The sequence below is a fragment of the Pezoporus occidentalis genome, unplaced genomic scaffold, assembly GCF_034315485.1.
Source record: "Pezoporus occidentalis ecotype Australia unplaced genomic scaffold, CSIRO_AGI_Poc_V1 ctg341, whole genome shotgun sequence".
NCBI classification, from domain to species: Eukaryota; Metazoa; Chordata; class Aves; order Psittaciformes; family Psittacidae; genus Pezoporus; species Pezoporus occidentalis.
This window is the reverse complement of record NW_026915387.1, coordinates 336,783-361,348: the sequence shown is the minus strand read 5'-3', so window position 1 is coordinate 361,348 and position 24,566 is coordinate 336,783. Positions and strand designations below refer to the sequence as shown.

General features: G+C 52.8%; 1 protein-coding gene and 2 long non-coding RNA genes across 4 annotated transcripts; 2 read left to right on the top strand and 1 right to left on the bottom strand.

Annotated features, from left to right (window-relative positions):
• Positions 1-9,164: 9,164 nt before the first annotated feature.
• LOC134169332 (uncharacterized) lies at positions 9,165-12,778 on the top strand. Its single transcript, XR_009966859.1, has 2 exons — positions 9,165-9,291; positions 12,154-12,778. It is a non-coding gene; the product is annotated as an uncharacterized LOC134169332 (long non-coding RNA).
• A 6,659-nt stretch (positions 12,779-19,437) lies between these two features.
• Positions 19,438-20,890, bottom strand: LOC134169319 (uncharacterized). Its single transcript, XR_009966856.1, has 2 exons — positions 20,752-20,890; positions 19,438-19,696 (listed from the first exon to the last, which is right to left on the bottom strand). It is a non-coding gene; the product is annotated as an uncharacterized LOC134169319 (long non-coding RNA).
• EPOP (elongin BC and polycomb repressive complex 2 associated protein) lies at positions 19,649-22,810 on the top strand. 2 transcript variants are annotated; one of them, XM_062629781.1, is made up of 2 exons: positions 19,649-19,787; positions 20,385-22,810. In XM_062629781.1, exon 2 carries the CDS (start codon positions 20,625-20,627, stop codon positions 22,746-22,748), a length of 2,124 nt encoding a protein of 707 aa, XP_062485765.1. In that variant the 5' UTR covers positions 19,649-19,787; positions 20,385-20,624; the 3' UTR covers positions 22,749-22,810. The 2 variants fall into 2 exon arrangements, with proteins under 2 accessions (XP_062485765.1, XP_062485766.1); XM_062629782.1 differs by lacking the exon at positions 19,649-19,787 and adding an exon at positions 19,992-20,096.
• The last annotated feature ends 1,756 nt before the right edge of the window (positions 22,811-24,566 follow it).

The following is a 24,566-nucleotide window of genomic DNA, read 5'->3' as shown; positions in this document are numbered from 1 at the left end:
CAGACCCAGGGAATCATAGAACCATGGAATGCTTTGTGTTGGAAGGCACCTTAAAGCTCCTCCAGCTCCAACCCCTGCCACGGGCAGGGACCCCTTCCACTGGAGCAGCTTGCTCCAAGCCCCTGTGTCCAACCTGGCCTTGAACACTGCCAGGGATGGGGCAGCCACAGCTTCTCTGGGCACCCTGTGCCGATGTGAAAACCCTGGTATATTGTGAGGAACAGCTCTTGCCTTGGAGATACCATCCAGAACGGACAAGGAAAAGTGAGGAGAACCCAAATGCTGAGCACAAAAGTAATTAGATCTTAGAAAAGAGGCCTAGGAGGACCCCAAAGAACCCATGTAATGTGTTCCTGTGGCTCTGGCTCTGCCTGGAATCGTCTGCTGGAGGACCCAGAGCACCTCCAAGGGAGCAGAGCCAGGTTTCCTGGTCTTGTGTGGGTCCTTACCCTGGCACCACGCTGGCCCCATGGAAAAGAGGCAGTGCCTGGTGCCAGAGTGTGCAGAGGAACAGTAGAAAACCTCACAGTGAACATTCTATTGCCTGCATCAATAAAGAAAAATGGGTCCCCTCCACTTGCTGTGCTGCCTGTAGGGCTTAAAACTGTTTCCAGATGCTGGCATGTACGGGAGTAGCCAGGAGGCCATATCCTTACTCAGGAGTTTCCACCACCATCGATGTTCCTGCAGAAAGGTTATCCCTGGAACACAACCTCAGTTCTGCTCTCATGCTGCGAGCGCATCGCTGCAGTGGCTCCACAGGAACTGCTCCTGGTTATAGCAACGTAAAGAAGAGCAGAAACAAGGTCCATGTCTCATATGTGACCCTCTTCTCGCTGAAAGCATTCCCCTTGTGACAGGTAGTCTTTGGGAGGTCGGTGTAGCCCATCATCTCATTTCTTTAAGCCAAACCTCAGCCGAGAGCGGAGAGGAAACCCATTCCAGCAGCCCCAGTAATCACCAGTTTAGCATCCTTTATACTGCACCTGTTCAAGCATTACATCAAGGGGCTGGAAGGCAGACGGCTCCCTGAGAAGCTGCCTGCTGGGTTGCTGTCTTCCTTTTATTCCATCCCTTTGAGAGTCCCAGGGGCAGACAATACGGTCACCACATTGCTGGAAATTCACTGAGCCTTAGCTCACTTTTCTGGGAGGGTTTCCCCTCCTCTCCCCCTCTTTTTCTTTTGCTCTCTTCTTCCTTTTATCTATTGTGTTACGAACGTGTTTAAAAGAAAAGAGGGAAAATCTGGCTGGGTGCCTTTGTAACCTGAAGGAGATCCTTGTGGGCTGGGATTGTCTTCGGCTACGGGACAAAATGCTAAACATCCACCATCCCCTGACCGTCTTGGTTCCAGTTGGCCATGCCAGCAGACACTTGGACTTGAACTGCAAATTTGCCTTTAGGGGATTAAGTTCCAATTTACATAAGTAATTCCTGTGGTGAGGAAAGGCTAGGCCAGGGAGGAAAGGGCACGGCGGTTTCTTGGGAGAAAGTAGGGGGAAAGTTACAACTTAGTGGAAAAGGAGACGTGGAGGGATTTAATTTACAATGCTCGGTTGTGATTTTAGCCGCCAGGTTTGGAACTGGGGCTATATATAGGGAGCAGGCAAAGGTCAAAGGATGCGTGCTAACTTATGGGGACCGTTGTCCTCAGGATCTCAGTGGTAACTTCAGAAGTTGCTACTAAACTGAGTGATTTATGACTATATCCATAAAACTACGGGTAAGGGGACTGGCTTCAAGGCTCGTATGTTGGGAGTAGAACTGCTCTCTCTGTCCTCAGAGGCTTTGTTACAGATGAGCTTCCATTTCCAAGGGGGTCCCTTGCATTTCCTTGAGTAGGATTTAGAAATAACATGAACTTAGTTACCATCTAAGTGCCTGACGTGGAAATTCTTGAGATATGTTAAATAAAATGCTCTTACCAGGGTGCAAGGCTGTATCGTTTCATTTTCCAGATTACTCATATGTCAGCTACTTTATCTATAGAATACGTACATCCTATGTTAAAGAACAACAACTAAACCCCCAACATGAACACTTATCTTGCTCATGATAACTCCGCATGCTCTTCGGAAATGTAATGACTGATCTACATTAGAGAAGTGCTTATGGCCTGGCTTACCCAAAGGGTCGATGCAAGGAAAACACTGGGATGTGCACACTTAATGGCTTGCAGTGATAGATTGCCTCTCTGGGCAGTATTGCAGCCTTTTCCAACCGCTTCTCCTGGGACTGAAGATTCTTCCTTCCTTCATTTAGGGGGAAACTGTGGCTTGAGATTATCATGAGTAAGGACCGTAATTTATCTGGGCTAAAACTTGCCTGTTTGTGGCCACGCAAATCTGTGCCCCAGCTTCACGACCCTGTTCGTTCCATCAGATTTTATCCTGTTCCTCTCAGGCAGGCTGGAGGAAGAGAGAACTGTGCAGATAAGAGCAATAATCCTCCCTCGGCAGCCAAATTCCTCCCAGTCCCCAGCAAGAACCGCTACTTTAAAGTCTAAATCTCTCAGTTGGAAGTGTGGGATCAGTTCCACAGAGAGCAGCAGGAAAGTCTTATCCTCTGTTAGCAGCAGCCACCGGGGAGAACACCATGGAACAGGAGAGCTCTCCAAACCCTATCTCTTTTAGAAAGCTGTTTTCTCACTTAGGCCAAGCTTTCCATCCTTCTCACTGATGTCTACACCTTGAGCTCCTCCATCTCTCTTCGAACACTTAGTAGCGCGGTGAGACGATTACACACGTTATTTCTACACCCTACTTAGACAAAACCATTTAGTTCAGCTTTCTTTAAAGCTTTGCTGGTGATGCTTTTCCTCTGTATCCTTTGCTTGGATCCCCTAACATTAGAAATACACCAGTTGTCAAATTTCAAGGCCAACAAGCATCCCTCCTTGAAGAAGCAAAGAATCTATAGCAGAGGATTCTTCTGCAAAGCTGGGGAGATGCCATGGACCTGCTGCAAGACTTCAGGTAAGTTATTTCCCTTCTTCCTTCTTTTCTATTTGCCTTATTAGACCTTTGAGAAGGGAATACCAGTTTCCCACACATTCTGCATCACTCTAGGGTCAGCACGGTCCTGATGGCACTCGGACTCTCTGCACCATACAATCACAGAATGGTCTGGGTTGGAAGGGACCTTAGAAACCATCTGGTTCCAACCCCCTGCCACGGGCTTGTTCCAGCATCATAATTCACAGTGATTGTAATAGGAAGAAACAGGAGAATGATGGTAACAGAGCAAGGAATGATCACATGTGATACGCACAAAACTTTACCCCATTTATTCTTTTCCTCTCTGACACATAATGCTGCTAATGGGATAGTTCTGGACCTTTACTGCCTTTGCAGTGGGTTTATAAAGGCTATAAACTTTGTCCCTTTTTCTTCACAAACACTCAGCAACAACGCTTATATCACCCAGCAACAACACCAGGTCCGTATTCACAGGCTGGTAGGGACGAGGCACAGAACTGGGATATTTACACCACAGATGAGGGAGATGCCTCCCAGTGCAACCAGCCAGCCCCGTGGGGCACACTTCCCTCCGCTCTATCAACGCCTCTGAACTCTCTTTCCCCATCACAGGACAAGGAAAAAAGCCCACTGAGGTCCACAAAGACTTCTGGTACCCAGCAGGACCGGGAGCTGGGACCTGCCGAGGCAAAGTCTCTGTTTAAACAGGAGCTTCAGCGCGTTGCTCCCGAGGGAGAGAAAGTGAGACCTTTGGCCCTGCTCTTCATTAACCACACCTACCACCCTCCCCGATGCTCTTCCTCCTCCCTTTTCCCTGCTCATATCCTCTCAAAAGGCATCACATCGAGGCATCCCTTCTTAAGGAGCAGCTCCGCTGAGCTCTGCCTCCGGTGGGGTTTATCAGATGGGTTACTTTGCTCTTGCTCCATTAGGGGTTAAATGCTGCTTTTCTAATGCACAAACACCCACAGAAGGATTCTGAAGCCAAGAGCCACCCGCGCTCCCAAGCTTTGCTTCGTCAGGACCTTTCTGCCCTTGGACAAGTCACTTCCTCCCTTTGTGCCTCATTTTCCCTCTTTGCCTCACCAGTTCCCCACTGCCGAGCACTTTGGGGTTGTTTGTCGGCAAAAGCCCTCTACAAGTGCAAGTTATTCTTCATTAAACAATGCCATTAAGGACTTTGAAAGGAAACAGTGATGTCAGTAACAACTTTTGGAAGGAAATAGTGCCATTAATGACTTCTAAGGGAAAAAAAAGCAGAGATTGAAATATCTTCCTACGCCTGTCTTTGTATTTTAACTCTAGCGGCTTAAATCAAACGAGGCAGTGGATTGTATTTGTCTTCATGGGTTTGCAGCATCCAAAACAGTCCAATTGATTAATTATAGAATCCCAGCCTGGGTTCGGTTGGAAAGGACCTTAAAGCTCCTCCAGCTCCAACCCCTGCCACGGGCAGGGACCCCTTCCATAGAGCAGCTTGCTCCAAGCCCTGTGTCCAACCTGGCCTTGAACACTGCCAGGGATGGGGCAGCCACAGCTTCTCTGGGCACCCTGTGCCAGCGCCTCAGCACCCTCCCAGGGAAGAGCTTCTGCCTAAGAGCTCATCTCAGTCTCCCCTCTGGCAGGTTCAAGCCATTCCCCTTGGCCTGTCCCTACAGGCCCTTGTCCGAAGCCCCTCCAGGTTTCCTGCAGCCCCTTCAGGCACTGGAGCTGCTCTCAGGTCTCCCCTTCAGGAGCCTTCTCTTCTCCAGGCTGCCCCAGCCCAGCTCTCTCAGCCTGGCTCCAGAGCAGAGCTGCTCCAGCCCTCGCAGCATCCCCATGGCCTCCTCTGCCCTCATCCATCCCCTCCACATCCCTCTTGTGCTGCTGCCCCAGGGCTGGATCAGGAGTGCAGAGGTGGCTCCCCAGAGCACAGCAGAGGGGAAGAATCCATCCCTTGACCTGCTGCTCACTCTCTGGGGATGCAGCCCAGCACATGGGTGGCTTTGTGGGCTTGGTCATTGTACAGGAAGATGACCAATTTGTTCTTGGTACTAAATTCATCTTTTAGGAATGGGAATACTTTGAAGGGGTTGCTGGAACTGCTCTCTTTTCCCTCCGTAAGCTGAGACTCCCTGGCTTTTGTGACGTTCCCATCTTGATGACAGCTTTCCAGCCTGCTTACCTCCCCGTCCCCTCCTGCTGGGGTAACGGGGATTCCTGTGGGTCCTGTATTTGAAGTGGTTTCGCTGTTTATCCACTTCTTCCTGTGGAAGAGTGAGTGTGCTGCAGACCATGGAGCTGAGGAGCATCCCTAAAACAAGTCCGGTTTAACAAATGTAGTGGGATAGTCCTAAAACCACATAAACATCGCTTTGGAAGGAACTTCAAGAGACCAATTAGGCTAATTCCCTATGGGGAGGAAGAAAAGAGGCCTTATTAATGCCACATTATTTTTTGTATTATTATTATTTACATTGGGTGGTGAAAGTGCACAACAGTTACCAGAGTAGTAAATGATGTGGTCTATGTCCGGAAACCAAGAGTATATTGAAGGAGCCTGTACTCAGGATTTCAAGTTCCTTCTTCGGAACCTAAGCAGACACCCTGGCTTTAAACCTAAACAAGCTTTGCAGCTGCTCCCATCTCTTGGTGAGCCCAAGCCTCTGCTGATGGGCACGGAGCAGGACCGAGGCTTGTGGGAGCATTTAAGCCCTCGTGGGCGGGGGGCTCTGATGCAGCAGAGCATCCGGTACGTCGTGGATTCAGGTCTGAGGTCCTGGTGTGGAAGGGGGAGATTGATAATCACAAGCAGGTTGTGTTCAATGGGAGTTTGGCGCCTGGGTCCCTTTGTGCCTTGGGACTTTTCCCTCACATTCCTGCCTTTTTAGCATCTTTAAAAGATACTTGGCAGCAACTGAAGCTTTGCCTTTACTCACCGGTTGCTCTCATTTAACTGGTTTACAATCCAGCTTAATTAAGCACTTGGTTCTGACGTCCTTGTATCAGCTTAGAGCATTGCAGCAGCTTAACTTGCAGTTGTATGTTCTGTTCTTGGCTGTGCTATCGGAAACTGCCTTTAAGACAGGAAACCTGAGGTAAAAGCCTGAAGGTAACAGCCGTGCAGTGACTGCACTGAACCAAGTCACAGCTCCAGGCTGAAGCTGTTCTCCAGGGCTGGAAATGTCCTGAGTGGGGCCCCACAGCACAGCGAGGTGAGGATAGGCCAAGAACCCTCTACACCAGCAGCAGTTAGGGCTTAAACCCATTCAAAGCCAGGCTTTCTCCTCCCTTCCTCCCAAATCACTTATAGATACACTTTGGTATATACATATATAATAATGACTTCTCGAGCTGGTTTCCCGTGTGCAAGAGAATCCATCGCAGAGCTCTGCAGGAATGGAGCCGCACAAGCTCTGCTGCTGTTGCCCCTTTCCCTGCACAGCGCCCAGCGCTGCAGAAGGGGACCCAAAACCCTTCCATTCCCCAAGATCTCTACAAAACCAGCTTTACCCCCAGCCCCGGGTGCCATGGGGCTGCCCGGACCCCCGCGGGGCTGCGGGGTTGAGAGAGCCCCGTCAATATTGACAGGAAACGATCGGTGGCTTTTCTGGTTGCGAGCTGCAGCGCTCTGAGGTTCAGGCACCGACATCCTGCCGCCGCGCAGCGCCGGGGCCGGGCAGGAAAGCGGGGGCTGCGGCGGGCGAGAGCGGCCCCGGCCCGGGACCGGGTGGGCCGGAGCGCAGGAGGCCCGGTGCCCCCACACCTGCAGGCGGAGGAGGCCGTGAAGTGCCCCGGAGCACGTCTGGCCCTGCAGCTCTCCCTGCATCTGGCCCTGCATCCCTCCCTGCATCCCTCCCTGCCTCTGGCCCTGCAGCCGTCCCTGCATCTGGCCCTGCATCCCTCCCTGCCTCTAGCCCTGCATCCTTCCCTGCATCCCTCCCTGCATCCCTCCCTGCATCCCTCCCTGCCTCTAGCCCTGCATCCCTCCCTGCATCCCTCCCTGCCTCTGGCCCTGCAGCCGTCCCTGCATCTGGCCCTGCATCCCTCCCTGCCTCTAGCCCTGCATCCTTCCCTGCATCCCTCCCTGCATCCCTCCCTGCATCCCTCCCTGCCTCTAGCCCTGCATCCCTCCCTGCATCCCTCCCTGCCTCTGGCCCTGCAGCCCTCCCTGCAGCCCTCCCTGCCTCTGGCCCTGCATTCATCCCTGCATCCATCCCTGCATCCCTTCCTGCATCCATCCTTTCATCTGTCCCTGCATCCCTCCCTGCATCCCTCCCTGCCTCTGTCCCTGTATCCCTCCCTGCCTCTGTCCCTTCATCCATCCCTGCATCCCTTCCTGCATCCATCCCTGCATCCCTTCATCTGGCCCTGCATCCCTTCCTGCATCCCTTCCTGCATCCATCCCTGCATCCCTTCATCTGGCCCTGCATCCCTTCCTGCATCTGTTCCTGCATCCATCCCTGCATCCCTTCATCTGGCCCTGCATCCATTCCTGCATCCCTTCCTGCATCCCTTCCTGCACCCCTCCATCCCTACCTCCCTGAACTCCCCTCTGCAGCCCTCCATCCCTTTATTCACCTGGTGTAGTGGAGATATCCCTGCTCACTGCAGTGAAGTGATGCCTTTTGGACCAGATGGCTTTTAAACGTCCCTTCCAACACAAACCATTCTGTGATTCTATCACCTCTCCATACTCAAACCCCTTTGAGCCCCCCTGAAGTCCCCCAGGGCCAGGGCACCTGGGGCCAGGGGTGCCTGCTGTGGGGGTTGAGGCAGCACTTTACACAGTTACCAACCAGTACAAGCTGCAAGGACAGAAAAATCCCATGATCAAACCTTTAGCCCTTCATCACTGCTCTGGGAGGTTTGCATGGACCGGTCTGAGATGCCTCTTTACTATAAATGTCCTGACTATTTGTCAGAGGAAGCAACTGTTTCCTTTGCTGCTAATTTTGGTGCTTTGCCATGGCCTCTGCCAATCTGCCTTGGGATCCTTGTAATCATGTGCCTCCTTTAGTGACTTACAGAATGGGTTAGCTCTTGCTCACCCCATTACTCATCAGAAACTCTGAGGCTTAACCTGTTACTTAGTCACTGGTGAGTCACAGCTTGTCCTTTGTGAAATGAAAGATGGGCAAATTCTGACACCCTCAAAGCTTACATCCAGAGGGGGAGACTGAGATGAGCTCGTAGGCAGAAGCTCTTCCCTGGGAGGGTGCTGAGGCGCTGGCACAGGGTGCCCAGAGAAGCCGTGGCTGCCCCATCCCTGGCAGTGTTCAAGGCCAGGTTGGACACAGGGGCTTGGAGCAAGCTGCTCTATGGAAGTGGTCCCTGCCTGTGGCAGGGCTTGGAGCTGGAGGAGCTTTAAGGTCCTTTCCAACCCAACCCAGGCTGGGATTCTATAATATTTAGACTAAATCACTTTAGCCGTACTCCTGTCAGTCTCTCTTGATGCTCACATATTTTCCCCTTAACACGAGAGTCCCAGGAATGGGAATTAATTCCTAAAATCACCAAAAATCAGTGCATCAGGTGCACTGAGGGCGCTTGGAACAAGTCATGGATGGAAGGCGTGGTGCTGAGCGGACAACGCTGAGGAACTTCACAGATGCCAAACCCAAGCGCGCTAAATCCAGCTCTGATGAAGACTTCCATTAAGTTTTCAACCTGGTTGCTTGCTCCGTGAAAATAACCTGCCGTAAACACAGTGTGAAGCAGCCGTGGGGCTACATGAGAGGCTTGCGCAAACACGGTGGTATATTTAGAGGGATTTCCTAATATAGGCAAACCCACTCTGTTCTCTTTCTGTCGCTCTGCCTTGGCTCGCTGACAGCGGGGTTACAAAAATAGTGAGAAAACCCGAAATTGAAAATGAGACTCACTTTGCAGAACTGCTCCACTCGGGGAGGCGGAATCAGAGCTTCATAGGATGGGTTGGGTTGGAAAGGACCCTAAGATCATCCAGCTCCAAGCCCTGCCACAGGCAGGGACCCCTTCCATAGAGCAGCTTGCTCCAAGCCCCTGTGCCTTGAACCCTGCCAGGGATGGGGCAGCCACAGCTTCTCTGGGCACCCTGTGCCAGCGCCTCAGCGCCCTCACAGGGAAGAGCTTCTTCCTTATAGCTAAGCTGAACTTCCCCTGTTTCAGTTTGAACCCATCACCCCTTGTCCTATCGCTGCAGTCCCTGATGAAGGAAGATTCTCTGAGCGCTCGCTCTGATGCGGCAGGTTTCAGCGGTGCTTTTCCCTACAGGCCACTTGCTGCAGGGAACTGTGGTGTTGGGATGTGCGCGTTTTCTCCTGCCTGGCTTTCACCGCATCTTCCCAACGCCGTGGGTGTCATTTCTAGGTCCCGGGATTTCCCTGCCCTCTTGAGTCAGTTCCCTGTTGCTCTGTGCCCCGTGTGCCCTGCCGCGCAGGAGGCAGGAGCCCATCTCTGCCTGGAATGTGCCGGGAAAGTGGGATTTCCCCCCCCGCGCTTTCACTCCCTCCCATTCCAGGAGTTCCCATTTGTTCCGCTGAAGCCCATGGAGGGGAAGGACCGCTGGGGCTGGGGGGGGGGGTGGGATGTACCAGCCCCACAGGGTCCCCAGGGTCTCGGGGGGACCGAGCAGTTCCCTTGGGGGGGTCAGGGCTTTGCGGCACCGGCTGGGGGGGGGGGGGGGGGGGAAGCCACCCGGCTGCTCGTGGGAAGGCAGCCGGGGACCTCTGCTGGGCAAAGCCTAAAAATGCCCTTTTTATCCCCAAACGCGTGCCCAGCGGCCGGGAGGGCGGGGGAGACCTCCGGAGGGCGCCAGCACCGCGCCTTTCCCCTCCGGGCAGCGGGCAGGGACAGGGGCTGGCCCCGGGCGAGCTCGGAACGGAGGGGGCGAGGGAGTGGGGGGGGGGGGGTGTCACGGCGGGGGAAAGAGATGGCTTTTAGAGGGAGTGAAACCTTTCAGGAACGGGAATGACCGCAAGAGACGGAACTTTGCTTGCATCCATCCATTCCTCCATCCATCCCTCCATCCGTCCCTCCATCCATCCCTCCATCCATCCCTCCATCCCTCCATACATCCCTCCATCCGCCCCTTCATCCATCCCTCCATCCATCCCTCCATCCGTCCCTCCATCCATCCATCCCTCCATCCATCCCTCCATCCATCTCTCCATCCATCCGCCTCATCCGTCCTCTGCTTGAGTCCCCCTCTCTGCCGAATCCAGCTCCCGCTTCTCCCTGCTCCACCCCGGTTTCCCTCTCCCCATCCCAGCAGCAAGCAGAGGGCGGGACAGGACCCGCACCCTCCCGACACTGTGTTTAAAGCAGGCTCCGGGGGTGTTCAGGTGGTTTTTGTGGGTCCCCTCTGACAAACACCAAAGGGAACGGTCAGTGAAAGGAGGCGGCGGAACAGGGAGACAGGGACGGATCCTGGGGCGCCGCTTGCCTCGGGCTCCCGGTGTCCTCCCCGTGTCCCGTCCCCTTGCCTGGTGCCTGTGTTGCCCCCGGTACTCGGTGTCCTCTCCCGTTCCGCTGCCTGTGTTGCCCTTCCCAAAGGCATCCTGTTGTCTTACATCCCTTTGGGGATGAAACCCCCTCACACACCGCAAAGGTGACTGAGTAGGGTGTTTCTGCAGGAGCTTACTCCAAAGTGGAGCTGAAATGTCCATTTTGGAGCAAATCTTGTATTTACCGTGTCCCTTACGTTCCCAACACCCCTGAAATGGAGACGCTGAAGATACCACCGTGTTCAAAAGCAATAAATCAAATATAGACAAACAGATGTCACCTCCTGCCCTGCACCCAGGGTGACCGCAGGAGGAACTGGGAACAGTTCTCAGCCCTTCCAGAACTTCTCCATCACAAATCCCAGGGGTTTTAACCCATCTCAGGAGCAGGTTCAGCAGCTCCTGCCTGGTTGTGCTGAGTAGGGAGAGCCCACACTTCTGTCCATACGTCCATGTGTCTGTGTGTCCATATGTCCATGTGTCTGTGAATCTGTGTTCATGTGTCTGTGTGTCTATGTGTCCATATATACATGGTCTATACGCCCATGTGTCTGTGTATCTCCATGTCCGTGTATCTGCGCATCCATGTCCATGGTCTGTGTGCCCATGTGTCCATGTGTCCGTATGTGCACAGACCATTCCTCAGTCCTCCAGGCCATGCAGCCACTCCATTCCTGGACTCCTTGTGCCCTGGAGCATTTGACACGGCTGCATCTTCCACCCCAGGTTTGGCGTAAACCTCTCTCCCAACCCAAGATTCCACTCAAAACTGAGGCTATGGAAGCGCACACACAGCGTGGACCCCCCCCAGCTCTGCTCTTTCTTGCCTTGAGGTGCACAGACCCCGCGATCAGAAGTTGCGGGAGCCTTTTCCCTTTGGATGTGCTGAGCTCTGGCGCGTTCTCCCCTCCGCGCACCACGGGGAGGTGTTTGGGATGTGCAGACAAATGCATGTTTTCTGGTGTGCAGCAGAGCAACCACCTTGGCTGGGTCGAGCTGAAACCCTGGTGAAGCCCTGGGGATCTGCCCATACGGGGGGAGGTTTTATTATCACTGTTGCTGTTGCCAGAAAAGCAGCAAACTTTACAATCCAGATGTTTGGAGAGTGTCAGAACAAGCTGCTGCTGCTGCTGCTGCTGCTGGTTTTCATGGTGAAATCAAAAGCAAGCGCCGTGGTTCCTAAGCTGAGAGCATCCAGCCTCGCAAAGAATGCAGGTTGCTCTTTGCTTTATACCTATCTAACCCAGATGCTCTGGGTATCTCCCACTGCTGACAGCCCATGTCTTCAAAGGGTTGTCTTCAACGATCCATCAATTAGGATAAAAAATGAGCTCTCTTTCTCCTGCATTTGTTTTGGGAAGAGGGAAATCATTTAAACAACTGTATCTCCATTAAACGAGGGAGGGAGGGAGGGTGGGGAACGGATCCCCTTGCCCTCTGCAATGAAGGGCTGCTTCACAAAACACACACTTTGGGGGCCACATACTACCTCTCACCCCTCACAAAGGGTTATTTGCAAGCCCTGTAGAGTAACAGAGTGGCGGAACCACGTTTTGGGGCTGGGAGGAGATGTTTTTCCCCTTCATTTCCCCACTCAGTGGGTAGAAAGGCAATGGGTGGATATTAACGTCGACATCCACTCTAACCTTCTCCGTTTCACTCATCCCTGCTGGTGACATTCACCAAGGCCTCTCTTCTTCTCATAGCAGGAGAAGCACAAGAAGGGGGGATGCTTCCCATGCCACACAGGCGGATGCTCCAAGCTCCTGATCCCTGTTTTCCTCCCTCAAAGGAGGTTGCTGCTTCAAACTGGAACAAATCCAGCAACTTTTCCAAGCGGAGCAACACTTGGGGAATATCACCCAGGCAGCGAGGAAACTCGGCTTTTATTGCCACCAATTAGGCGTGTGCTGGGATAAAAAGGCTTCCAACGCTCCCCATCCAGAGGGAGCTGCATCCCTTTAGGACGCGCTCCTTGAAACAGCCCCTTTGCCTTTTTTATTTACCATAAACACATTTCTGTTAATGAAACCCTCGCCCACTTTGCAACCTCCCCCTTTCCCCTCCCCAAAGCTCATAAAGCTCCGACTTTGCATATCTGAGCCCTGGGCTGCTGGGCTGGGTCCTTGGGGGTCCCAGGGTCAGGCTGGGGGCAGCGGGGTCATTGTATCGCCATCATGGGTCAATAAGCAACTGGTCAGGCTCTCAATCCACATCAGGCCTTGAAGAGGACTGGGAAATGGGAGAATCCATTCATAATAATAATAAACTTGTCAATCAATAACAGGCAGGAGAAATACTTTGTAAAAGGTAAAAAAAAAATAATAAAAGTAATTTAAAAATAACAAAAAACACCCCCAAAAAGGTTGTGTTTTTTTTTGTTTTTTTTTGCCTTTTAAAGTTTGCCAACATGAAACTTTAGCCAGTTGAAATAAAACTCTGAGGGTGTTTTATCTGTTGTTTTAAACCCGAACTGCTTTAAATCGCACACTTTCAAGTGAAGGAATAAGAGTTTGTAGGTGCGAGTGCGATTTAAATAAGAATTGGTAAATGTTGCCCAAAGAGCATAAACTCCTCCTCGAGGGAAAAGGAGATATCGAGCCCATTCTCTGTCTTACAAAGCCTGCAAGATTGTGGCTTTCTTGCGTTGCCTTTCATTTCTGATACCAGCACTCAGTGAATGGCAAGGAAGGGTTTTGATTTGAGCTTATCTTAGCCACAGAAATGTTTTCCAGCATTCTTTTAGTTCTAAGCTGAACTAGGGAGCAGAATCCTGCTTCAGTGCATCAATGGCTTGGACCTAAGCAGAGACTGTTCAGCTGGGCTAAAAGGGGAAAAGAAACCAAGCCCCCGATGAAGATTTCTTCAGATCAGACTTGTGAAAGAGGAGATGTTTCGGGTTTATCACTAACAAATCTGCGCCGTGTTTCATCAGCCGTGGTTTAAAGGGAGGACGAGCCTGGCTGAAGCAAGAAGAGGGGAAAACAACCGAATCCCGACGTTAATATGGGAAACATCAAAAGGCGACAGAAGAATAATGCAAATTCTCAGCTGGCTTTAAGGTTGAGGCATGAAATCTCCCATCTCCAACCTCATTTTTCCTCCTTCTCCCAAGTGCCTTGTGTTTTTTCCCGGGGGTTGTTTTAAAGACAAACACTTCTCTCAGTGGCCGGGGGAAAAAAAAATCAGCCTTTAAATAAGCAGGGATAAACCAGGCTCGTTGGAGACATCAGGAAATGGAGGTTCTCCCTTCCCAGCCTCCCGTCGCATCCCTCCAGGTCACTGGCGTTAGCAGGAGGCTCCCCCAAGCCTTTCCGCAGGGATTCCTCCAGGAGGAGAATCCCTCTTGGAAGTATTTCGCTGCGTTTGCTTAGGAAAACAAACCAACCTTTATTTTTCCTCCCCGTCGGCAGTGTTTATTACTGTATAATTTCCTTCAGCTGCTCCCGGGAAGAATGTGGTTTCTTTGTCAGAGGATGGTGAAAGGCTCTTTAGGAAGAAAGATAGAAATAAAGCGGAAAGTTGAACGCGGAGACCTTGGGATGCTGAAGGCGGTGGAAGGAAATTCCCTAAGCTGGGAACCTCCGCCCACAACAGGGAAAGAAGCTCTGAAGCAAACAACTGCTCGTTTCTCCATCCTTTCAGGATCTCCTCCTAGAACCTGCCTTGCCTTTGCCTTAAATCACTCAGGTTTATCCCCATTTTTTTCCAAACCTCTCAGTTTTATCCCAAGCAAGGCTCAAAGTGTTTTATACGTGGTCTAAAGCAACGCCATTTGGTCAGGTGCAAGCTTCTGAGGCCTCTCTGGGGTTTTAACCCCACATTTTACATCAGATCGCACACGTTTCAATGGGGTTTATTCCCTTTTTTTTGTGTTATTTTCCTCCCAAACCTGCGTTGTTTCGGTGGGAGAAGGGACCGGCAGCGGGGCTGGCCCCTGCCTGAGCCTATTTTCAAACTAACCCCACTTTTCTGTCTTTGTATTTTGAAACAAAAGGGAGAGGAGGGGGATTTGCCTCTTTATAAATTGTCACTAAATGCTGCTTTTGTTTGCACCGGGGGTGGTGGTGTGGGGGGGGAGCACCTAAAGAAAAAGGAATCTGAAAAGAATCAAATATCTACTAATATCAGTGCATCCCACTGCAAACGATGCCAACCCGGCCCTGCAGAGCTCCGCTCGCTGCTGTGTCCTCAGCCCCTGGTTTTCCTCCTCTCAGTAGGAGAATTAATGAGTCCATAGATCCAAATATTCATTTAGGAGCAGTGGGATTTATTTAAATCCTGTTTATTGGCGATTCAATGTGCTTGGAGTTTAGATTGAGAGCAGAGAGGGGGTTTTTCAGGGGTTGCACCGAGTGTTATGCACAAAGTGGGGATGGAGAAGCGAGGAGGAAACCATGGAAAATGAAAGCGGAATCTTGAGAAATAAGAGAGAAATCTTGGCAAATATTGGGAAATAAGAAATATTGGGAAAATAAGAGAGGAACTTGGAAAAATAAGGGAGAAATGTTGAAGAATAAGAAACTCTGGAAAAGAGGAAAGAAAGCTTGAAATACAAGAGAGAAATGCTGGCAAATAAGAAAGAAATCTTTAAAAATAAGAAACCCTGAAAAATGTAAGAGACACTGTGAAAAATAAAGAAGAAATATTGAAAAAATAAGAGCGAAAACTTGAGGAATAAAAAATAAAACCTGAAAAATGAGAGAGAGCTTGAAAAATAAGAGAGAAAAAGCAAGAAATAAGGAAGAAATCTTTGAAAATGAGCTGAATTCTGAAAGATAAGAGAGAAATCATGAAAATTAGAAGGAAATCTTAGGAAATGACAAAAATCTTGAAAAATAAGGAAGAAATCGTGGAATATGAGAGAAATCTTGAAAAATAAGGGCAACGTCTTGAGGAATTAGAGGGAAATATGGACAAATAAGAGAGGAATATTGAATAAGAGCAAAATCTTGACAAATAAGAAAGATACCTTGAAAAACAAGGAAGAAAACCTGAATATAACCCATCCTGTGTAAATGAAAGGTACTTTCTCTGCCTTTGAGTGCCTCTGAGAGCATTTTAGCAGTCCCGGGCTGCTGGCAGCAGGAAGGTGGGTCCCGAAGCAGGGCGAGCATCACAAAGGCACCCACCAGCCCAAGATGAAGGAGGGCTTATTTCCCCCCCCCCCGGCTCCATCCTGCAGGCTGGGGTGGTGGGGTTTGGATCTGCTTCTCCAGCTCCTTTCAGCAGCCTGGAAAATGTCCCTGGGACGTGTAAAAATCCAGTGCACCGAGTGATTTGTAGGAATATTTTCATGCTGGACAGTTTAAGTGCCTGTCAGGAGGAACGGCCTCGGAGCCAAGTATTCGGGGTTGTAACTGGTGCCTGGTGCTGGGCTGCCTGCAGGTCTGTTATCAAGTGCTTGAAACTAAAGGGAAAGAAATCAGGATTTCTATGTTTTCCCTTGAAAACACCCCTCAGCTCTGGCTTTTCCATCCCAGTGGGAGCACTGGACCCATCCTGGCTCTGTAACAGGAGGAAAGTGGGGAATTGCAGCCTCTCCATAAAGGTTTCTAGGTGGGAATTGCTGCTTGGGAGCGTTTCCTGAATGGGGTCTACTCTGCTCCTTGCTTTAGGGATCTGTGCATGGAAGGGTCTCGGCATCATTTTGGCCACCTCATTTTAGGGGATTTTGGGCAATACTCACTTCTGATCGCTTTTGTTCATGGGAAATCTGACGTATCCTCCCAAAGCGCTGCTGCGAATCCCTGCCTGCCCATTCCCTGCCCACTCTCTGCCCTCACCCCAGCATTCACCAGCAGCATCTCCCCTCTTTTCCTGCTGGAACCTGCTTTTCCAACAGGATCCCCCTCACTTGCTCCCTGCCAGGGATGTTGGACCTCGAGAGCTGCCCCTGGGATTTGGGCTGTCAGAGCAACCCCCCTCCGTGTACACCCAGCACAGCCCACACAGGGGACCCTGGCCCCAAAAGCTGCCTCCAAATAGCTCAGCCCAAACCTATGGGGGGTTCTGGGGGTGGTTTTTCCCTCCCCAAGCACTGAAGTCCTTGCAGCACGTCAAGCAGAACAAGGCACCCAGAAACCAACGTGGAAACCCCATGGGAAGCTCCACCCTGCTGACTTCTATTGCTTCCTGCAGAAACAGCCAGCCCGGACAGGTATGAGGGAGGAATCTCCTGGGGGTGCCTCATGGGTGAAGATTCCCATGGGGATTCCCCCCGTGGTTCTTGTCCTCTCACTTGTGGGGGGTTGGAATCCCCTCTGTGCCCTTGGAAGGAGTAGCTGGGCTGAGGGGCAAATAGATACACACATGCACAGATACATAGATAGGTAATAGATAGATAGATAGATAGATAGATAGATAGATAGATAGATAGATGATGGATAGATAGATAGATAGATAGATAGATAGATAGATAGATAGATAGATGGATGATGGATAGAACCACAGATATACAAATACACAGATACATAGGTATACAAATACACAGATACTCAGTTATGCAAATGTACAGATATGCAGATACAGAGATACAGAGATTCACAGATATAAAAATACACAAATAGACAAACACACAGATACACAAATACATAGATATATAAATATTAAAATACACAGATACACAGTTATAAAAATACACAGATATAGAGATATACAGACATACAGACACACAGATGCGTATATATAGATATGCAGATACACAAATAGATAAACAGGTACATGGATATACAAGTGTACAGATACTCAAATCACAGATACACAGATTTACAGATGTACAGATACACAGGTGTATAGATCTACAGATACACAGGCACATAGATGTATAGATGCACAGATGATGAACAGATGCACAGATCCGGATGCTGCCGGCTCTCCTGGCTGTGCCCATTCCCAGAACAGCACCACCGAGGCTCAGAGCAGTCCCATTCTCCCCCAACACAGCCCCCAGCCCACATGTGGGACCCATGGAGCAGCCTGTTCCGTGGCCATTGCCACACCAGGCCTGCAGCCACCCTAATGACAGACATGAGAGGTATAAAAGCCCCTGTGCACCGCAGACGGAGCAGCTCATTTATCCATACATGCATGGAGTGGCTGGAGAAGGGACATTGTCCCCAGCCCCATGCAAAGGGGGGGTCTGTGGTGTGGGCAACAGGGGACATAACAGGGACAGCAGAAACACAGCAGGCTGCTGGTGTGGCCAACATACATTTGCTTCTGAACCACCACCCTGGCTGCAAGTACCCTCCCTATGTATATATATGGGTGCATATATATATATATATATAGATATATGGGTATATATATACATACACGGGTTCATAAAGTATCTCTAGGCCCATGTCAGGCTGTCTGGGGCCATATAGAGACATCAAGGCACACACCCCCTCCGCTGAACTTCATCCATAGCCAAAATATTGCCGATTTATGCTCCTATTGCTGGCACTTTCCTGGGAAATGACGTATCCATACACTCGCCTGCATGTGGCCTCCAAGCCCTGTTTCCCAGTCGGCACTTGAGGGGCTCCAGTTCCCCCCCTCCCAAAACCCTACAAGTGATCAGAAGAGTTTCTTGTGCTGCTGGGGTTTGCATTTCTCCACCAGCTGCCCCTTTCCCAATCCCTGAACTGCATCAGCCCCATCGGCTGGGGATATTCCAGGCCAGGTCCGGCCCCTTGCTCCCCTCCTCCAGTCTGGCACGGAGCAAAGCTCAGCCTATAGGTAAAATGGCTCTGGCTTTATGTGGAAAGAAAAATACCCAGGATCTTCCCTATATTTGCGAAGGGAAGCTCCAGGCAGGACTTTCTGTGGTCCCTCGCAGGAGCTGCAGTATCCCCTAACCGGCCACTTTCCGTCCAGAGCGAAGTTTTTCCCCCTCCCCTCTGCCCAAACAAAGAGGAATTTGGTGTTTGTGTTGGCCGGGAGACCTTTACTCACAGGAAACTCTCGCTTGTGGAAAACGGGGGTGAAATGTGGTGGGTTTTAACGCAGGGAAATAAAAAGGGGGATTCTCTTTCAGCAGCAAGGCCAAGCATTTGAGGGGAGGTGCACCCATGGGTGTTGGGGAGGAGGGAGCCCTGGCAGTGATTCCCCCCCCCACCCCAAGCAGCACCCACGTTGGCGTCGGGGGTTCTCCTCCCATCCAAGGTAAAAGCAAATCAGGTGATCTCGGCTCTGAATTAAAGGCGATGGTGGAGCGAGTTTGAATTTTTTTTTTTACAGGCATACTCAGGAATGCGCTTCCTCCTCCTCCTCCTCCTCCTCCGGGATTGTTTCTAAATCGGGATCGTTTGCGGTTGATTTGTACCTCGAGTTTAACAAATTATTATTATCAAATTACCCCGATTTTTGCCATCCGAACCGCAAGAAAGAGAAGGCGGAGGAGGGCTGGAAGCGACTTCTCATGGGGGAGGCAGAGGAGGCTTTGCGAGGAAGGGCGCAGCGTGCACGGCGGAGCTTCCCCTTCCCTTCCCTCCCCCCCGAAAGGTTTCCGAGGTAACTGTTTCCCCAAAATTAGCCCCCTGAGCAGCGACTGAAACCCCTCGGCCCGGCCTCCGCCGCTCCGCTCCCTGCGCTCAAGGAGCTCCAGGTTTAGAAAGAAATCGAGGGGCCGGGACAATGGAGCTCCGGGCCGGGTGAGGGCGAAAGGAGGGGAAAGGGAAGGGGGGGGGGGTGGCTTTTTCCCCCTTCCCCCCCCCCCCCCCCCCCCCCCCCCCAACTTTGGAGAAGGGAATCCGCAGCTCTGCTTTTGGGAAAACAGCGGCTGGTTTGGAAGGGCGGGAGCGAGGCAGCAGCCACCGAAGGAATCGAAATCTTGGGGCTTAAAAGTTTGAAATAAAGTTAAGCAGCGCAAATCCATGCAAAAGGATTTTTATTGTTATTAATAATAATAATTTTCCTTAATTTTCTTTTTTTTTTTTTTTAAAGGGAATAGTTTGGAAGAAAAAAAGATACGGAGTGAATAAAGAACGTGTGTGAGTAAAAAGGAATATAAATATCTTCGCGTTGCTTTTATTCGCACATGCTACCGATGTTGTTGTGGACACCCCGCTCATGCCAGCTAATAAATACAGTAATGGGCAATTAATAAGCATTGAAGGTTGAAGGATGAATTGTTGCGGAGTCAATCGTTGCGAACAACTCGCTTAGAGCCGGATCTTTTACGCTTTATTAAATCTATACGTACACACACCCATCCCAGAGGAATCGGGGCAGATTTGGGAAGGCGCAGCAACGGCTCGTAAAACCCTACGTGGAAAAAAAAAAACCACCCCAGCTAAACCGCGGAAACAAAGCGGAGGCGCCCGCGCAGCCGTCACCTCGAAATACAGCGGAAAGAGTAAATTTTAATATATACATATTTTAAAAGGTGGGGGGGGGGAAGCAGCCAAGGAGGTGGCTTCCATTGTGTGCGCGGGGTCGGGATCGGCGGGCACGGCCGGGAGCGGGGCTGCGCGGGGTTTGCGCAGGTTTTGCGCGGGGGTGTGTGTGTGTGTGTGTGTGTGTGTGCGTGTGAAATGTTGGGGTTTATGACATCACGGGCCCGGAACGCCCAATCGGGTGGCGGGTGGCGGGGCCGGCCCGGCGGGGTGTTCCCTTAGAATATACGGTACCGGCGGCGGGGCCGCGAGTGCGGAGCGCGGGGAAGGTGGGAACCGCGCAGAGCCCCGGGGCTCCCCCCGCCTCCATATTCCACTTCCCCCCCCCCCCCCCCCATCGGGAGCTTTGTTTGCTTAAGCACCTCAGGGGGGTTACACAGCGCAGGGGGGGCTGCGCTTGTTGATTCTTTCCCCCCCCCCTTCCCCAATTATTTCTGCAAGGGAAGGTGGGGTGCGCGGCCGCGGGTGGGAGCCGGCCGGGAGGGATATGGGGACACACACAAAATGTTTGACTTCTTTCTTTCTTTTTCTTCCTTTTTTTGTTTTTGGCTGGGGAGGGGGAAGACGAGGAGTCGAGCCCCGGTGCAGGCGGAGGAATTGGGTGTTCGGAAGATGTTGCAACCCATTGACTGGAGCGTTTGAAAGGGAGATCGACTGCTTTGGCTTTTATTCCCACCACCCCCCTCGCCCCCCACCTCTGCGAGGGGTAGGGATGTGTGTGATCAGGGAGTGGAAACAAATATGTCCTTATTTTCAATGCCCCCTTTGAAAGAGACAAAGTAAATGCTCCTTGCAAAATGTTCCTGACCTGCGAAGGGACCTTCGGAATTGTTCCAGCCACCATGGATTACAATGGGGAAGCCAGGCCGGGGGATTTTCATGCCGGCTATCAAGAAATCGAAGGGATAAACTTGGGATACTTACAGATCAATGGCACCCAGATGTTTGCTTTGGCCCAGGTCCTCAGCGACCTGTTTAAGGATATCCCCAGGACCACCATCAGCAAGAAGATGGAAACCTTAAAGATCAAGAGCCGCCGCTGCGATCTCAAGGAGCTCCGGACCCTCAAAGCCATCAACTCCGTGCCCACCCGCGCCGTGAAATGCTCGCTCATCTCCAAGGCGGACCTGGAGGCTCTCTGCACCTCCTGCAAGAGCCTCGGCCCGCGGAGGAGGAAGAGGAAAAGGAAGAGCAAGAGGAGGGAGCAGCTGCTGCTGCCGGCCCCGGGGGGGCTCTTCCCCTGCCCCCGGCCCCCGCTGCTGCCGCCCTGCAGAGCCGGGGGCTGCTGCGCCCTTTCGGCCCCGGCCCCGCTGCTGCCGCAGCCCTTCCACCGGACCCTCCCCGCCGGCGAGGAGCCCCCCCGGGGCCGGCGGAGCTGCGGGCTGGCGGGCCGGGCCGGGGGGCTCTTTGCCGGGGTCCTGCCCAGCTGCCCCCGAGCCCTGGCTCGGCTTCCCCCTACCTCTGCGCCCCCTCCTGCGCCCCCCGCCCCGCGCAAACGGGGGCCCTGCTGCGCAGAGCGGCTCTTCCCGGCTGGTGGGGGTCCCGCAGCCCCCGGGAAAGGCCGTTCCGCCGCTTTCCCCGGTTCCAAGCGGCAGGGAACCTCCGCCGGTTACTCCAGCGACTCAGATTCCAGCCTGGACTTCGGCGGGTCCAGCCCCGCCACCTCCAGCGACTCGTCGGAAGAGGAGGAGGAGGAAGAAGAGGAGGAGGAAGGGGACAGCTCGTGCAGCAGCGAGGAAGGCAGCTCCTCGGAGTCGGAGAGCAGCTCGCTGTGCAGCGGGGACTCGGTGCAGAGCACCCGGTACAGGCAGGCGGCTCTGCCGCGCTTCCCACCGCAGCCCCCCCGGGAGCCCCTGGGTGAGGAGCGCCCCGTGGAGCCCCCTCTCCCCGGAGCGGGCAAAGCTCTGCGGCCTGACCCCAGCCTCCTCTTCCTCTCGCAGCAGCTCTGGGCCAGGACTTTGCGAGCATCAACTTTGGAAAGTTTAAGCCCGGCTCCAGCCCTGGGCTCGGGGGCCCAGCCGGAGCTGTACGCAAAGCGGGAGGCCTCCCCTTCCTCCTCCTCCTTCTCTTCCATCTCCTCCTCCTCCTCCCCCCCTCCCTCCCCGAGCAGCACCCCTGGGGGGGATCCGCAACAAAAGGAGGGAGGCTTTGGGGATGCGGAGCCCTGCGCCAAAGGGGAGGATTTGCACAAAGATGCCTCGAACAATGGAGCCTCGTTAGGCCCCGGTGAGCAGGCGGAGCGGCCAAGCGGAGCTTTACCCGGGCAAGAGCCTGCCCCGGAGCCGGCCCCGGCCTCCGTACCGGAGCTGGCGGGGGGGCCCGGCCCGGTGCCCCCTGGGGATGGGGGGGAGCCCCGTCGGGAGCACTTCGACCGGCTGATCCGGCAGTCCAAGCTGTGGTGTTACGCCAAAGGCTTCAACCTGGACGGGAAAAGTTTGCGGCAGGGCGGGAGGCCGGAGCCCGGCAGAGCTGCAGAGCTCCCCCCCACCGGCTGCAAACGGCCCGGGAGCCCCAGCGCCCCGGGGAACCGGGCTGCGAGGGGCAGCGGAGCGGAGGGGAGCGGCAAACGCAGCCGCCCTGCCCGCGGCACCGGCGGGGAAAGGCAACGGGGCTCCGCCAAGGGGGGGGCACGGAAGGCTCCGCGGAGGAACTCCAGGAAGGGAAACGCTCCTTGCAAACGCCTCGGCAACGCCGGGCCGGCCCCGCCTCGGAATTCCTTCAGCCTCATGGGCAACTTCCCTTGTATTCCCTCCTTGGTCGTGGGGGAAGATGGGGACTTGTGTCCTGCCTCTTCCCTGGGGGGCAAAAACTCTTGGGCTCTCTCCAAAACTCACCCGCTGTGGAGCTGGCACTTGGGGGGCAGCGCCATTCCCGTGCCCCCCAGCCTCAAGTTCCGGGGCTGTAGCTTGGAGGATCTCTAAGGACAGCGCCCGGCCCGGAGGAAAGGTTAACGGGCAAGAGATGAAAGCGGTGTGGGGGGGGGGGGGGGACCCGGGGACAGGGTCCGGGGCTGGGGGGTGTTTGCGAGCGGCCCCTTCGTCCCACCGAGCCCCAGGAGCGGGGTCCCGGCCTGGGGGGGCTGCCTTAGGAACCGGGGGAAGGGGCCGCAGGGTGCGAGAGCGTTTCGGGGGGCCCCGCTCTGGTTGTGTGGGAGATGAGATATTTTTGTGGCCGTGTAAGTGCCGGGGTCCGGTGTTGGTTTCCTTTAAGGATGAAGCTAAAACCCCCGGGGTGGCGATACACCCCCCCCCCCCCCCCGCAACTCCCTTCTCCATCCTCTCTGGGGTGAGGGGGGGGGTATTCCCGGCGAAGGGATTTGGGATGAACCGCGGAGCTGAGAGCGGAGGAAGGGGCCGCCCGGTTAAACCCGGGAGAGAAAAGATCCAATTTCTCCCTTTTCCTGAAAAAAAATGCAGCGGATTAAACTATCAATAATGACAAACTGAGGGCAATAACGGTGCCCCCGAGCACAGGCACCGGGGTCCGCTTGGGATAGTCCCGGGAAATCGGGAGCAGCGATTCCAAATCACGGCGTTACAGCGGGGCGATGATGATTTCTGTGTGTTTGAGAGACGGGAAGGGAGGAAAAAAAAAAGGAATAGAGCAGGAAATTCAGTTTGTTAAAGCAGGATTCTTGGGGAGGAAGTGATTTGAAACTGCTGCGCCTATGTTAGAGAAAAGAAAGGAAAATTAAGGATGAAAACTGAGCAGGAAAAGGGAGGTTTTACAGGGTTTCAGCCCCGGTAGCCCGAGGGCAGCGTTTGGAAAACCTCCCTCCCCCCCCCCCCCCCAAGAAATCGGATCCGGAGCATTGGCAGGAAGGGACAGATGGACAATTTGATCCCGGCCGAGCTCCGGAGCGGAATGCGGGGAGGAATGCGGGGGGAATGCCTCTCCTCGGCGGAGGAAACCATATCCCAGTTTAACTTTCCTTGCGAACCAGTGGCTTTGTAACAGGCCCTTTTGACTATTCCTGATGTGATTTCCACCCCGCTTTGGCATCAAAGCCCTACGGGCTCTCTGAAGTCCGCTCTGGTTTGGGAAATCAAAGCTGGTGTGTGGGGGTGTGTGTTCCCTTTTTTCCCTTCTTTTATATTTTATTGAGGGAGATGTGGGTTATTTTTCCCTCCGTTCTTTGCAACAGGAAATATTCGCAGCCCACGGCCGAAAATCGCTTAACGCCCGCTCGGGAATTTCTATTGTTTCCCTCCAAAAATTGGCTCCCCGAAAACTATAATTAACAATAATAATAATAATAATAATAATGATAAAATTCCCTTTTCTCAATGTCTTTTGCTGGAAGGGAAAGGGGAGGCCAAGGAGAATCATGGCAGGATTCAATAGGAAAGATCCCGATCGGGCCTGGCCCGGCTTGATTTGGTTGTTTTTTGGTTTAATTCTATCAGTGGGTAAAAAAAAAAAAGGGGGTGTGTGAGGAAAAAGATATTTTTTGAGGTCAAAGCGTATTTTGTCTCTGTGAATCGCTGTTTTTCTTGGAGACGGGAATTGCTGTTGAAAGCGATGTTTGTTTGACTTGGGTTTTTAGAGGCTTTTTTTTTTTGGTTAACTGCAGGTTTTGGTTTATCTCCACCCCCCTACCCCCCCTCCTCCCATGCAGAAAAGGGGGTTCGGCTCCCCCCAGATATTCAGGTTTTATTGCCGAGGATGCTCACCAAAAAAATCACCCCAAAACCCCCAATCCTGGGGGGGGGGATGTGGAGAAAAGCCGATTCTGGGGA